General features: G+C 29.7%; 1 protein-coding gene across 2 annotated transcripts in view; it reads left to right on the top strand.

Moving 5' to 3' along the window:
- Positions 1 to 15299, top strand: part of LOC111637608 (amyloid-beta-like protein) — a 92804-nt gene that overhangs the window by 64481 nt on the left and 13024 nt on the right. For both annotated transcript variants that reach the window (XM_023383131.1, XM_023383130.1), the window contains exon 4: positions 14262 to 14477. In XM_023383131.1, coding sequence (XP_023238899.1) covers positions 14262 to 14477 — 216 coding nt within the window. The remainder of the gene's footprint in view (positions 1 to 14261; positions 14478 to 15299) is intronic.

The raw sequence follows: 15299 nt of genomic DNA, 5'->3' as shown, positions 1-15299 counted from the left end.
TTTTGTTTAATCACAAAATATTATCAAATGCACATATTAAGACAAACAACCATGTTTGCCTTAATACATGAATGGAAAACAAAACCAAAACATTACAGGCATACCTCGACTTATGTCGGTTTCGAGTTACGTCGTTCCCGATTATACGTCGCTTGTTAAAAAAGTATATGGAAAAATAAAAATCAAGTTTAAGTCATTTTATTCGACTTTACGTCTGTCCGCCACAAATATTGAAGTCGTAATATCACTAGATAAACGTTTAAAGCACATAAAATCATATTAAAATATATACAAGTATGTACTGTATTTACAGTACACGCATTCGTAAATTTAGATTACTTTTTTTGTACTATATTAAAAACTAAAATTTATTTGTTTGTAAGCTTAAAATAGATTTTTATTAACCATATATTATTTAAAATGCTTTCCTAGTGATAAGTAGATTCGGAGACAGGTAAATTCGACTTACGTCGTTTTCCTGGAACCAATTACCGACGTAAGGCGAGGTATACCTGTATAGTTAAAAATAACAATTTAACTAATATAAAATATAAAAACTAATATAAAATAACTACATTTATAATCATTGCTAAATGACCTGTATTTCATTAATGTTTTTATAAATGAGAAACTATCTTTTGAGAATGAATGAGATGCAATGTGGTTTTTAATTGATGGATGTAGGATTAAACCATTAAACAAAGGAGTGTGTGTCTTAATTTGTTTACAGTAGGTGCCAACTTATGATAGACTTTGGACCTACAATGATAGCATAAAGTATACACGGTTCACAGAAATTATTGCAAAAACGCAAAGAATCCTTCATTCGCACTTATAGGATGACCAAGGTTTCTGAAGCAGTGACAAATGAATAAAAACCTTGTCCTATATGCAAGTAAATATGGTAATAGTCTCATTAAGTTGAAATTGCCAGTAGTTTTAACTGAAATCTATTTTTTCATGTACCTCTCCCACTTGATAAGTCCAATCTTCATTTTCTCTTAAATTCAATTTGAATATAGATGATTGAGATAAATACAGACTCCATGCTGAACACAACATGCCATTACAACCTTGGGTCAGCATCCGTTTACTGACGTTACTAGCATTGACTTGGCCTTAATAATACCCTTGGGGCACCATAAAATGTAAACAATTTTGTAATCATTTTATGAATAGATTCTTAAGAAACTGCTTGATAATGAGAAATATACAGCCATAGAAAAATTTGAGAAAATTGGGTATTAAACTTGTTAACATGAAACTTAAACACAGTCTGGTTTTTTATTACTAAAACTTTCACTTAGGTTTTTTTGTAATTCATACTCATAATTTCAGAACTAGAATGCATAAAATTTCTAAACTTGTACTGTAAATCTTAAGCATCATTTTGTATATTAAATGTGAAGAACAGCTTTCTTACGGTACATAGTTTGATACAGAAATGATCTTACCATTACATTTTACAAAAAGTTATGTCATTTTAATAATGATTATTAATTCAAAGTATGTAAAATATTCTTGATTTATAAATATTGATTAATTTGTTCTCTTCAATCATTAATAGCTTACAATATACATAATTATTTTTGGCTAAATTTTATTATTTAAAAATAATTCTTAATATCATTTTGAATATGAGGTCTTAGAAAAATGAGTGGCCAGACTTCTATTTATCTCTGACAGGCATGGCAAATGTCTTTTGAGTCTTCATACCACATAATGAGCATAATTATCTTTAAAAATTTTTATTCATGTTGAAGTTTTAGATTTGAAATAAAGTTATTTAAAGAAATGAGACAAATATGCTTTAATTAGAATAAAAGTAAAGAAGTTGACTGAAAAAGGATGATTAGGTAATAAACCAAAAAAGAATTTGATAAACTGAAATTGCATGATACATTACATAACAATGATTTCTCCCAATGTGCCACTTTAGGTATGGATACCACAGGTTTGCAATCCTTAGTTTGCAATCCTTAGTTTACAATCCTAGTAGAAGAAATACAGCATAACTGTTTATTTCTGAGAATTATCTGTAGTATGTAATTATATATATTAATCTTTTGATGGTGATCTTGTACTTGTGTAAAGGAATATATTAGTATTTGCAAATGTTTATTTACATGTTAATTAATCTTTACATTTGTATGCAAATATTGTTAACATTACTATAAATATAATTAGTGAAGAAATCACAAAATTATTCTGTAGTATTTTTACTACAGAATGATTCTTTGATTTCTTGTTTGAAATCTTTACTAAATTAAGATTTTTAATACGTTTTATCAGAATTTTTCAATTAAACTATCGTACATTTATATTCAGGACTATTTTTGTATCTTATTCACAACCACCACAAAAACTGGATAAATTATGAATAACCTCAAATTAAACCCACATCCAGTAAATAAACATACCCAAAACAAATGTTTTTGATAACCTTCAGCTATAATTTTGTTTTCTAGCTTAGCCTTAAAATTTTAATAAGTACAAAATATTGCAGGCCAAATGACATGGTTTTAAAAAGAAAGAACAAAAGAATGCAGGTATTATTATATACTGTATATATGAACAAATTGGACAGAGCCTGGTTATCATTTGTGGAGAAACATTTTTAGAAAACAAATTTCTCTCTTCTGTTTAAATGCTATTTAAAGATCTGATTTCTGTTGTGAAAACTGTGCAAGTGGAAATTTCAGCAAACAAATTGAGTGAAAAATTCTATTTTCCAAATAAAATATAAAAAGTGTAGAATAGCAGCATATTGATGTTATTGAAATAACTTTGGAATGCCAAGATGAATGGTGGTATGGTTGATAACAAGTTAAAATATAGTTCTGACTTACAATGGGTTTGTATTTGGAGAGACTTTGTATGTTGAATATAAAAAAAAATTGGTGATATCAGGCATTTAGAACCACCCTGCTAAATCTATATAGTATTGCATGTGTGTATATATTGTAATTAGTTATTTCAATTATAACGTGTTTTTATTAGCAAAAATTCACAAATGGAAATATACAATCATATTGAAAGATACTAAAATCATTTTGAGAAAGTATTGAAGTCTTTGTGCAGAATTTTATTTATGGTAATAATCTTTAATAATCTACATTAATTTTATAAAATTGAAATTAGAATATTCCCAGACCAAGCAACTCCACAGAAAATTAGTTGTCATTTCAAAAAACCAAAAGTGAATGAATCAGAGTTGTGTTTTTGCCCATTTCAGTATTCCATTTAACATTTAATAATTGTACTGTATTATTAGTGAGTGCACCAATTATTTTAACCCAAAAACTTTTTACCAAAATCTTTTATTAAGCTGAAAGTTTTCCTAAACTCATCAACCTCATCAACTTGCTGAGTGTGAGGGCTCAATGTGATGTCATCCACTGTATATTTTAGAAATGTGCTTTTCTTATCATTCAAAATGGCATGCTACATGAACTTTATTTTGTTTGATTTAAAAAGTAATCATAATTTCTTTCTGAATAAATTATTATATGGAAAAATGTTAATATACATTATTTACTACTTATGAATTTTTGCACTATTAATGTTGATATTGAATTCAAATAAATCTGAATAAGTACAGTACAGTACATGTATTTTGGTCATGGATGTTGCCATTTCTGTTTTTTCCTCATTTCCTCTTTGATATGCCAAACAAATCATCTTGTCGACATGGTTGAGGTGATGAGCTACAACTAATAAGTTGATGGTGTCACTTATTTAGTTTAGGAATGAATTTTTACATAATGATAAATAAAGCAATGATAAAATCAGGAAAGGTGTGTTTTTTTTCATTGTCATCATAGATACAAATGGTCTAAGTATATTACCCACATGCTGATTATACAATATCTTAGGCTCCATTCTTAACATTTTGTTCATCTTTCTTGAAAGTCAATCAATGTTGGATAACAAAAAGCTTTCTAATATTAATATAGCATGCATTTAGATATCTTTGCAAGCAATCAATGTTTTATTTTGGCATCTCTGCTGTGTTGTTGTCACAATCATTCTCATTTTTTGTTGTAAGCAGAAACAGAAGTGTCATGGCCAACAGAAGTTGATATTTTTAACTAAACTTTTTGGATAATTTCTATGCTACAGAAATGGAAAATATTTGATTTTTGTTTTTGCATTACTTTTCCACAAATTCACAACTTTACAAGTACAGTAATACCCCAAACTTAACGCGATAGGTGGGACTGAGCGATAACCGCGTAAGTCGGGGTATAATTTNTGAAACTGAAAAACATTAAAGTGATCTTTCTTTTGTTCCAAGCTTCAGCCAGTGGATCAAAGTGTGATTGCCTTACTGAAGAACTGTTACAGACAACAGCTTGTTTAACATATGGTTTGTCAAATGGAAGATGGAAATAAACTGGCATTAGTAAAATGGAAAGTTTTGCAGGACATGCAGCAATTGTGTTCAGTTTGGAACAGCATTGAAGCAGCCACTATTAAAAGCTGTTTCAAAAAAGCTGGTTTTTCAGTTCAAGGTGGAATTAAGGAAAATTATGAAAACATTAATAATGACTTTATCAGTGACAGGGCAGAAGTAACTAACATGTTATATTTGGAAGATATGACATTTGATGATTTTGTTCAAATTGATGACAGTTGTGTTGTACCATCAGAAGATGACAGCTGAATATTGAGATGCATTATCTCAAGTTGAAGATACTGTGGAAGAGGAAAATGAGGAGGCTCTGCCAGTAAAGCTACTGAAAAGGTCTGAGGTAAATGCCACCCTTAATACATTAGAGATGCTCATCCAAGCATCAGAATCAGCAGATAGATATAAAAATATTTCTTGAAATGGAATCAGTGGCATTTAAATTACTTAAAAAGCAAGAAAGGCAAGCAAATATTACTGAGTTTTTTGCCAAGAGTTCATAATGAAGTGTACAGTACAACATTCAGATCATATATCTAAAGCTCCACAGCTTTCCTTTATATAATTTCGCATATATTGTAGCATGTTTTATTATGTTTAAAATATTTTCTTTTGTTCTTGTTTTTTAAGTTTTGTATAGGTTTATTTAACTTAAATTTTATGTATGTTCTGCAATATTCTGTTTATTTTTGTTCTAACTTAAAATTTAATAAAATTTCTAAATCCTAAATGAAGAAATCCTAATTTAAAACTCAAGAATTTGATCCCCTGAAATTTGTTAAGTAGGACTTTTCCTGTGTATATTTTTTTAATTGGTTTATCATTAGTGAATGTTTTAACTGTTTTACATAATTTTTGTAGAGGCATAGCCTCTAATAAAAGGTCATCTCTATAAAGAAAGATTGTTTTTATTCCTGATGATTAGACTTAATGGAAGACAACTTAAGTTTCTTTAAATTTTTACTATTTTTAAAAGATCTTATGTTAATTCTTAGAAAAAAAATTAATGAAATACTACACAAAATAAACAGTAAAGTATATTTTGTTGGTTTGTAAAAAATGTTTATTACAAAATCTGACTTTAATTTTCTTTTTTGTACAAATGTTTGAGGTCCCTTGAAAGTCTAAGCTTTTTTCTTGTAAATCCAGCCCTGATGGGACAATGTCAAAGTTGATGTTTTTTAACATGAAGGGCACAAATATGTATAGAACGATCTCATTTGTTTCTATATCACATAATGACGTGTCCCACTAACAACAATTGTTCTCCTTCTATAAAATTTCTCGATAAACAGCTACAGGAAGCATATATAATTATATCGGACAGTAAATATATGATTAATTTTACATTACTAGTTACAAGCAACCCAGATAAAGTAGCCATTTTGTAAAAATGCGACTTATAGTTCATAAAAAACGTGAATAGTGTGGGGGGGAGTGAGTAATCAAGAGTTGCGTAGTGCTCAAACAAACGAATCAACGAGATTTGAAAATCGCGTAACTCTGGGTTCGCGTAAGTCGAGGTATTACTGTATTGTTATTTTGACATGTTGATACACCAGATTTATTAACTAATAAGAAGGAGCACTCATTCATCAATAAAAATTTACCTTTTACTCATTACACTAAATATTTGAAATTTTCAGCTTACTGAATTTCAAAACAAACATGCTTAATTTTGTAATTAATATTCTTAGGTTAAATATCAGATTGTATCAAGCACTTGGTTTTGAAATTATTAACAATTCAAGGAGAAAGACATTTAAAAAAAATACAGCTGAAATAAAGCAATTGTCCTTTATCTGTTTGTATTTTTTCTCCTGCAAAAGAATAACTATTACAAGATTGTTTCACTTGACTCTCTTTTATTGTTGTTTTTATTAGGATATTACTAGTATTTTATCATCCATAATGAAACAATAGACGGATATACCTTCATATCATTATTTTATATGGCCAAAATACAAAGATAGAAGTTTAGCTATTATTTTTTTTCCTATAGTATATATTTTACTTCCTGCAGTTATAAAACATTGCTTACAATGTTAACAAATAGTAATGAATAATTGAATGAAATGATCTATAATGTATTTAAAGGAAAATTTTATACAATATACATTAGATTTTTTTATCTTGTCTGTATTTGCATTAAAAGTTTCTTCTGAAAATTTACTTATCCTTGAATTCTTGAAAATTATGTTTAATTTCTGAATAACAATTTCAAAAATTTTTTGTTCTGTAAGTTACTGTAAGATTTCTAAAATGGTTTATGAAATTGACTTTTAAATGAATTTGAAACATGTTAGCAGAATATCTTTGTCATCATATTACATATAAAAAAAATTTAATTAATAGAAATAAATTAATAAATGTATTGATAAATATAGACAATCTATTAAATTAAATATCATTGTTTTTATTTGAGTAATGCTTAATGTATTATGTAAATTTATCAACTTTTTAAAATCATTATTTTATATGACACTTGTATCACACATTATAAATTAATTACAAATTGTAATTAATCATTTCAAATAGATGAAATGGTTAGTTCAATATTAATTAGAAATTACTTTTACAAGCATTAAGATGGTTCTTTTCTTAAATTTTGAAAATGGCTATTTATAGTTCTGAGTAACTGTAAATAACTATTAATAGTTACAGAAAAATTTAAAAACTACACATGGTTGCCATCTGTATAATAATTATCAAGTGCAGTACAATGTACAATAATGCCTGAACAATTCTTTAATGACTATTTTGGGAGTAAGGTGTATTTTTAATTATTGAAAAAAGTCCAATAACGGTAGGAACTTTGTATGGGGCACATGAAAACTTAATGCAGGCCCATTCTGGCTTAATACAGTCTTACTGGTTACTTTTCTGGAATATAACTATTTTCATATTTAATTTTTTCAATCCAATTAAAAATCAATCTAATATCATATGCAATGTTATTGATACAAAATGTGTGCGCTTGTGTGTTTTTTTAATAATGCCTCTTTTAATGTGAAAACTTCGTTGTAAAATGAAGTTTTCACATTAAAAGAGGCATTATTAAAAAAACACACAAACACTTTAGTTCACTTTAACACTATTAGCTTTTTTTCAGTGTGAACTCTCTTTTTTCACTTTTTTCACTGCCATGACTGCTTTAAGCCCTGTATATAGTATAACAGAAATGGCCAAACTTGGTCACTATAGGATCACATATTACATATCAGAAATATATGAGAGCGGCATCCTCTATTGAAACAATATATAATATATAGTTAAATTGCTGTAGTTATCATTGTTCCATAGTAAATATCAATATCACTTTTATCCTAGCTGGTTATAAAATAACAGTAAACATTTAATCTTTTGACTTTATGAATGTACAGTATTTACCTTTTAGCTGTCAGTTACCTGTTCAAAGTTAAGTTGTGCTTACTACCTGTCTTCATATAATTTATCAACATATGTTTAAAATTAGACAATCTACACAAATTTAAACAGTCTTAATTTTGAATATTTATGCCGATAAATTATATAAAATAGAATTGTGTGTCTTCATAGTTTAACTATTAAAATACAACGACACTATATATAATTTATGTACAAATAAACAAAATTCAGATAAATTCCATCATTAATATTTGGAATATGTCTTCAGATAGATGTAGCATTTTGTTTAGTTTATGAAATACTATCATTATGAAATACAAAAACTATACTATTTATGATAAAACTGCTGTTTTATCATGAATAGTATGCTTTTGTAATAAATTTTTAAAATTAATAAAATAGTCTTGCTTTTAAAGAAGTCAAGGTTTATCACATGCTTTTAGATTTCTCTATTTAAAAGCTGTGCTGCTTTTAAATATTTAAATACGAAATTGAATCTAAATATAGTATGTAACATATTACAGTAAAACTTGTGTAAACTGGAATCACATGATACCAAATTACTTTTATAATTTTGAACAGGATTTAGTAATTTTTTTTTAATCTAAATGACACCACATAAATTCAGAGTTATGCTCATTTTTTATAGCAAAATTACTTTTACATATGTAAAGAAATAACACCTAATAACATATGCAAAGAAATTTGTTATGTTATTGTTATTAGGTGTATATGTTATTGTTATTAGGCAAATCCAAAATGATTCAAACTGAAGATGGGACTATTCAAATGCAATAATTGGGAATTATTCTATTGAAGAAAATTTTCATTCTGCCCAAGAACTCGTGCTAGGTATTAAAATATAAGCTGACATAACTGCAAACAATTCAATTACAGTTCCAAAAATTGGGGTCTGGCTCTATTGATGAAGATTCTAATTGCATTATAGTATACAGAGATAATAGAGATATCAGTACTTTGGTAACATAAATTTTATTTTCCTGTTTTCTGACTTATGTCAGTATGCAACTGTAACTAAGCTGATGTTTGATGAAAAACATTTGATCTAAACTTGACCAGTGAGAAATGAGAATAAACAATATATTAATGTGTGTTCAAAGCTTCTTGCCCTATTCAATTGTTGTATTTCTTAAATCTTACAACTCGACAAATGTAGGATCATACAGGATGTGTGTTTAGAAGAGCATGGCAAAATTGTCATTTTTATAATATATACTTTAATATATATGTCAACAGCTGAAGAGAGGTTTAACCTGAAATGCTAACTAAAATGACAATTCAAAGTATTTAATTTTGCCATGCTCTTCTAAACACACATCCTGTATGATTCTTACACTTGTCAAGTTGAGATTTTAATATATTATTAATTTGTATATCATTAGCATATATTATTTTAATACCTAGTGTACTGGTGATAATGGCGTATGTTAGTACTCAGCAGGGTTAAATCCTGCAACTCTTAAAAAAATTGTATGTGGCCACCAGAAGCTTATGATTACTTTGCTGCTCTTTCATAAAAGGTTGATTATCACCGATTTGCAGTTTATCAATTTGGATTCTTTGAAACAATTACTTACTTGATATATAATTGTTAAATTTTAATCTAGTGATAAATATATATGGACTCAGCAGTAGTTAAAGTGTAGATGGCCTTTGCTTTTTGTAAGTCACAATATTTTTTTACATTTTCTGCTATTAGGCATTTTGCTAATGCTTCAAAATAATTTTTAAACAGAATACCTCAATTTGTTAAGTCTGCAAGGCTTTCAAAAATAAAGTTCATTACAAAGTTTTGTTTTCATGTTCAACTTTGTGCAATGTTTGGTTGGAGTGTCCTCATTTATTAGTCTAACCAAGTGTGATGGTATGAGATTCATAGTACTAGTATAAATGTTAAGATCTCTTTCTTGTTCTTCAGCTTTCTCATGATTTTTCTTTTATTGCTGAAAAACAAGTGGTGCATTATTTTAATTTGTTGTTTTTATTTTATCCTAATTTAATCTTATTATGTCTTATAAAACTTAGATACAAATAAATATATGAATATTCTTCTTCTTCATATTAATAATGTGAAATGATTAAAGATTTGGTTTATTCAATTTTTGTTAAAATTTTGTGAAAAGATAACCAAACTAATTAATATTTACAAACTATTGGAATAGTTCATTTTTCTGAACTTGCAGCACTGGTCATATCTGAACCACACCATTTGTTCTTTCCTACCACACCTACATTATTTCAATTTGCTATTTCAATTGTGTCAGCTTCTGGTGTGAGGCTCTGGACAGGTCCGAACCCTCGCTAAAATTCGCGTTAAAATAATTGTTTTAGAGAAAAATTATATAGTAGTTAGAGAGAGATTTTTATTATATGAAAACGCGATGCTAGACAATAGAAGACTTTTAAACAATAAAAGAATGTAAGTTTATCGATCATTTCCGGTTGGAGATCGAATTAAACTTCGATTTTGACCTCTCCCGCGCCCTTGAAAGGTTTCGAATTGTCATCAGGTGACGACAGGAGACCAATCGGAAAGGGGAATCTGAGAGAAAACAGATAAAACCCCGGAAATTCGAGGACGCGACGGCTTCTTCTCCCGAAAGTTCCAAGTGACGGACCTGTTGTTGTGTGTCTCGCACCCATCTTCGTCTTCATCTCCCGACTTCTGATCGACATTTTTCCATCAACGGAAGTCGACCGCATCGTCCCGGAGTCCTCGAGACGTGATGGAATGGTTCATTCGCGAACAAGGGACACTCCTTCAAAATGGGACTATCTTGGAAAGGAGAGGAAGACCCAGATGCTGCAGCTGCTGCAGAACTTCCAAGATTGCGGGAAATCTTGTAAGCTTCTTTCGTGTTTAATAAACGGTTGTGTTGTTTGTAAACGAAGCATCTATCTTTTACTCAACTGCTTCCACATGTCGTTGATTGTTACCGCTCGGCAATCCAAATGGCAAGGGAGACGACGACGATATATATCACATATTATCGTTCGTCGAGAGTTTTTTTTTTTAAATTTCTCTCCTCCCTCGGCCCCCACACTGGCAGACACAATTGAATACAAATAGCAAAGAATTGCAATGTGGTAGTTTAATAAGGAACATCCTGACTTACTGTATTTACTCATGTATAAGATGAGGTTTTTATTAATTTTTCACTGCTTCGTAAACCTAGGTCATTCTATATGTGCGAGCGACAGATTCTTTGCATTTTTGCAATAATTTTTGTGAGTCGTATATTCAAATTTTTTAACTGATGCTCATCCTTTGGTGTTTAAAAACAAAACTATTTTATCTGGGTCATTTGAATTATTCTTGTGTATTGTCAGGAGTAAAAATGTATAGCAATAGGAAAAGCAAAGCTTTTGAATTGAATTCTGAATTGAAATTCCAAAATTACACAGGATCCCAATATAAGTTTTAATCCATTCCCACATAAAAACAGATTATTATTCAGAAACCAGAATTCGGAAAAACTCATACGTATGGATGTGACTGTTAAAATTTAGCAAAAAAGGTTCCCAATTGTCCAGCTTTACGTGAACAAATTATGTTGTTGATTTTACAAGATTTTTTCTTAAAGTTTAAAATGACAGTAATTTTTGTGGGACAATGTGTGCAATTACATGCATTTGATATTTTATTTGTGATTAAATGAAATAAAATTAGAATTGTATTAATCTTATTTTTATTTTGGTCTTTAAAGTCACATCTTGTCCTATATGCGAGATTATCTTATATGCAAGTAAATACGGTATATAGTTAATTGTAAGATAATAAAGTGTGTAATAAAAACCTGTTCTTAACTGAATTCAATTAAAAAATCCAAAAGTTGTATTTTGAACAATTATGGTCTATTGATATTGTGATATTCTATTGATATTATGTGATAACTTAGGCCATATTTACATACTTATTGTTCTAGAATTCTGATGGTCATTCAAAAGTGTGACTGGATGGGTCTTCGATGCTTTGTCAAGATAGACACTACTGGATCTTGATTGACCTGGAAGATGATGATTAGTTCAGTCACTCGAGTGGCTGCGTGCGCGAGCGATCGGGTGGATGGAGTGAGAGACAGCGTGCCGGAAGTGACTCAAGTGGAGATTGGAGTAACAAAACAATGTTTATTTAAAACAGAAATGTTTGAATACATGCGATATCAAGTTCTCAATAGAGAGAGATATATATCTAAGATACTTTTGCGATCGGAGAGAGAGAGTTTACAACAAATTCGAGTGGCGATAAATACCTTGCGAAGTTGGAACTGATAGTGGTGTGGATATTGTCTGTGGGATGTTCGGAAAGTCCTGGATCGGAGTTGGATCACGATTCTCAGAGAGGTTCGTCCTTACTGTGCTATAGGTCGAAAGTGTGAGAACCGAGGGGGTATGTCTACGTCGTACCTCTGTGGATCGGCTTTCAAGTCTGTGGGACTTGAAAGATGACTTAAGATGACAAATTTTTAGTTTATACCAAGGGAACGGGACTAATTTTGTTTCTGGTCTGGTCGAGTGTAGGAGGGAGGAGTGTTGTCGGTAAGGTGACAGGCGATATACGAGTAAAAGAGGACACCAATTTAACAAGGAAACAACGATTTATTGGCTATCTACATAGACGGTACAATAACTATTATTGAGGGGAAATTCCGAGTCCCTAAAACGCAAAGGGCCGAGAGAGAGTTCACAAAAATTTGTTTCATACCTTTTTGTTGATAGTTCTCTTGAGGAAATTAATATTATACGTAGGACACAATATATAAAAATAGGACACAGTATTTAAGTGACGGTGGATGAACGACTCCCCCGAGAGGGGAAGCAAGTGGCTTTTATAGTTTCGTTGTGGGAGAATGGTCATGTGACCAATTGTTGTGAGGTAAAAGGTACACGGACGGGTCAAAGTTGTTTCCAGGACCATGCTAACTGTCAACTTTGGAGTTGGAATGTGGGATTATTTTCGAAGTGGACTGATGTTTATTTTGAATGAAAGGGGAGATTGGAATTTTTCCTTTTTTTCATGTTAGGTTTTAGTTTAGAATTTAAAGGAAAATTTAATTGAGGGTTTAGGAAAATCCGGGATATTAATCAGAAAAATTGGTAAAATTCCAGATTTCACAAAAGTAATATCAGGAAATATTTCAAGGCACAATATGGCAAATTCTAATTGAAGTTAGTTGCAGTTCACACAACATCACTTTAATCCAAGGTGAACAGGTACGGTTTCACTGGAGAAAGAACGAATGATGACTGCTCTTTTTGGCAAATAGCCGGCGACTGTACGGTCAGTAGGATGGATGATGACTGCCCTGAAAATCGGTCTGTTACTATATTCACTTGACAAACTTGCAACAATAGGTCGGAAGGTTATGAGAAAGCGTCCTTTAGCAACTGAGAACTTGCTTAGTGATTAACTCCCAGGTGTGAAATTTAATATTTAAATGATAAAATGATGATGTTAAAGATTTAAGTCAGGCCATTAAGAAAGTAAACAAGGCTGAGTCTCACAAAAGTGAAAACTTTTGAATGACCATGAGCATTGTTGATCTCATGCATAACTTTATGGACATACAATCTCCTTTTTCAGCATAATTATGAAATTGTATGCTTGTATTGTACAGTGCAATTATGAACAATATTCTATTAAATATGAACACATACAAATGATTATCATTATATTTTTGTTTAAATATTCTTTTACAAAATAAATACATAATTCTGTTATTGGGCTGCAATTTGAAAAAATTGTAAACCTATATATTTCCACTGTTGTCCATCTTCTGTCTTTCCTTAATCTCAAGAATGGAGTTAGATAGACGAAAGTCAAGATCAGATATGGAAAGATTAGGGGCAGGAGACTCCAATTAACTATATGCAAACTTCCACAAATTGGAAGTCATGTTATTTCAATTAAAAAATTTCCCCTGAAAGGAGTTAGATGACTGGTATGACTCTATTGCAAAAGGAAAAGTATGATGTACAGGAGCAAGACAATACTTGGAGACAAGAAAATGGAGAGCATATATTTTAAATTAAAATAAATTAAAAACATGATTGTCACAATGCTGGGCTGCAATTTTTAATGTCACAATAAATATTTGCTCATAAACATTTTAAATCTACAGTATATTGTAAAACAAAGTTTGCAATTAGATTTTTCAGTTGTTTTCATGCAATATGATATAAAACTGTAATTTTAATTAACTATTAAGCTAATATTTTAAAATGATTTTTAAAACTTAGTTTTTTTTAACTTTTGTAGAAAATTATTAAATATTCAGTTATAAATTTACATTTATTATTTGATTATTTCAATGTGAAGTATGTTTTAAATTTTTATATCATCATAAAATGTATAATAATGTCAAAATATATGTATGTACAGTATATCATCATTAATTTGAAACTTAATAATGTGTGTTAAATCTTTTTCTTAAATTCTTAGAAGGTCAGTTCCAGAGTGATGCTTTATTAGTTCCGGAACATTGCTTATTTGATCACATTCACAATCAAAGCATCTGCCAGACATTTGACGAATGGAATCAGACCGCCTCTTCAAGCTGTCAAGATCGCAATATGCAGTTGAGAAGTTTTGCAATGCTTCTGCCCTGTGGTGTAGATATTTTCTCTGGAGTTGAATTTGTTTGTTGTCCAAGAGAAGGTTGGTAGTTTGATAATTTTATTATTATTATTTTAAATTTGTTGCTGTCATTCAATATTTCAGGCAAATTGTATTGAATTATTTCTATACTGAAATTTTAATTTATTGTTTCAGTAATTTAAATAATAAATAGCTATGTAAAGAAGTCACAAATTCTTTAATGTTGTTCAGAATACTTTATCCTTTCATCAGACACTAAACATTAAAATCATGAGAAGTTTAAGACATTTAAAACATTAGTAGAATGAGAATGTAATATTTTTATCAGAATAAATTTGTTCTTAATGAATAGATGTGTTCCTTTCTTTAGAATTAAATTTTTCTATATGTAGATTTGTAAATCTTGCAAACGATTCATGGAAGTATCACAATTACATCTGAATTTTGGTACTTAAATGGCATACTTTTTAGAACATATATAAGTAAGGGATATCCAAAAATTACTGTGTAGTGAGAAATTTGTAATGATGTTAAAGTTTTACATCCTGCATTTCCACTTTGTGGTAGATGGCATCACTGCTTGTGAAGTTTTTGGAAGACTTCTTTGCTGACACTGTATCACCTGCAGAATTTGGCCTCCTAGGTCTGTAGACTTCACAGATTTTAGGGCTTCTGGGGACATTTCCAGTATTTGCCTTAGGAGAAACTGCAGTATTGTACATCAAATTTCACTTTTATTAAAACTTAAACCTTAAAATTTTCCATGTTTTTATAGCGTGCTAAAAGTAAAAAAAAAAATTTAGAAAAACTTCTGGTATAGACTAAAATTAATTGGAATTAAATATTTAAGCAGTTAATATTTAAAGTTTTGTTCAAAACTTC

The sequence above is a fragment of the Centruroides sculpturatus genome, unplaced genomic scaffold (genome assembly GCF_000671375.1).
Source record: "Centruroides sculpturatus isolate CEXI.00-Female unplaced genomic scaffold, Cexi_2.0 scaffold842, whole genome shotgun sequence".
NCBI lineage: Eukaryota > Metazoa > Arthropoda > Arachnida > Scorpiones > Buthidae > Centruroides > Centruroides sculpturatus.
This window is presented reverse-complemented; position numbering and strand designations above follow the sequence as displayed.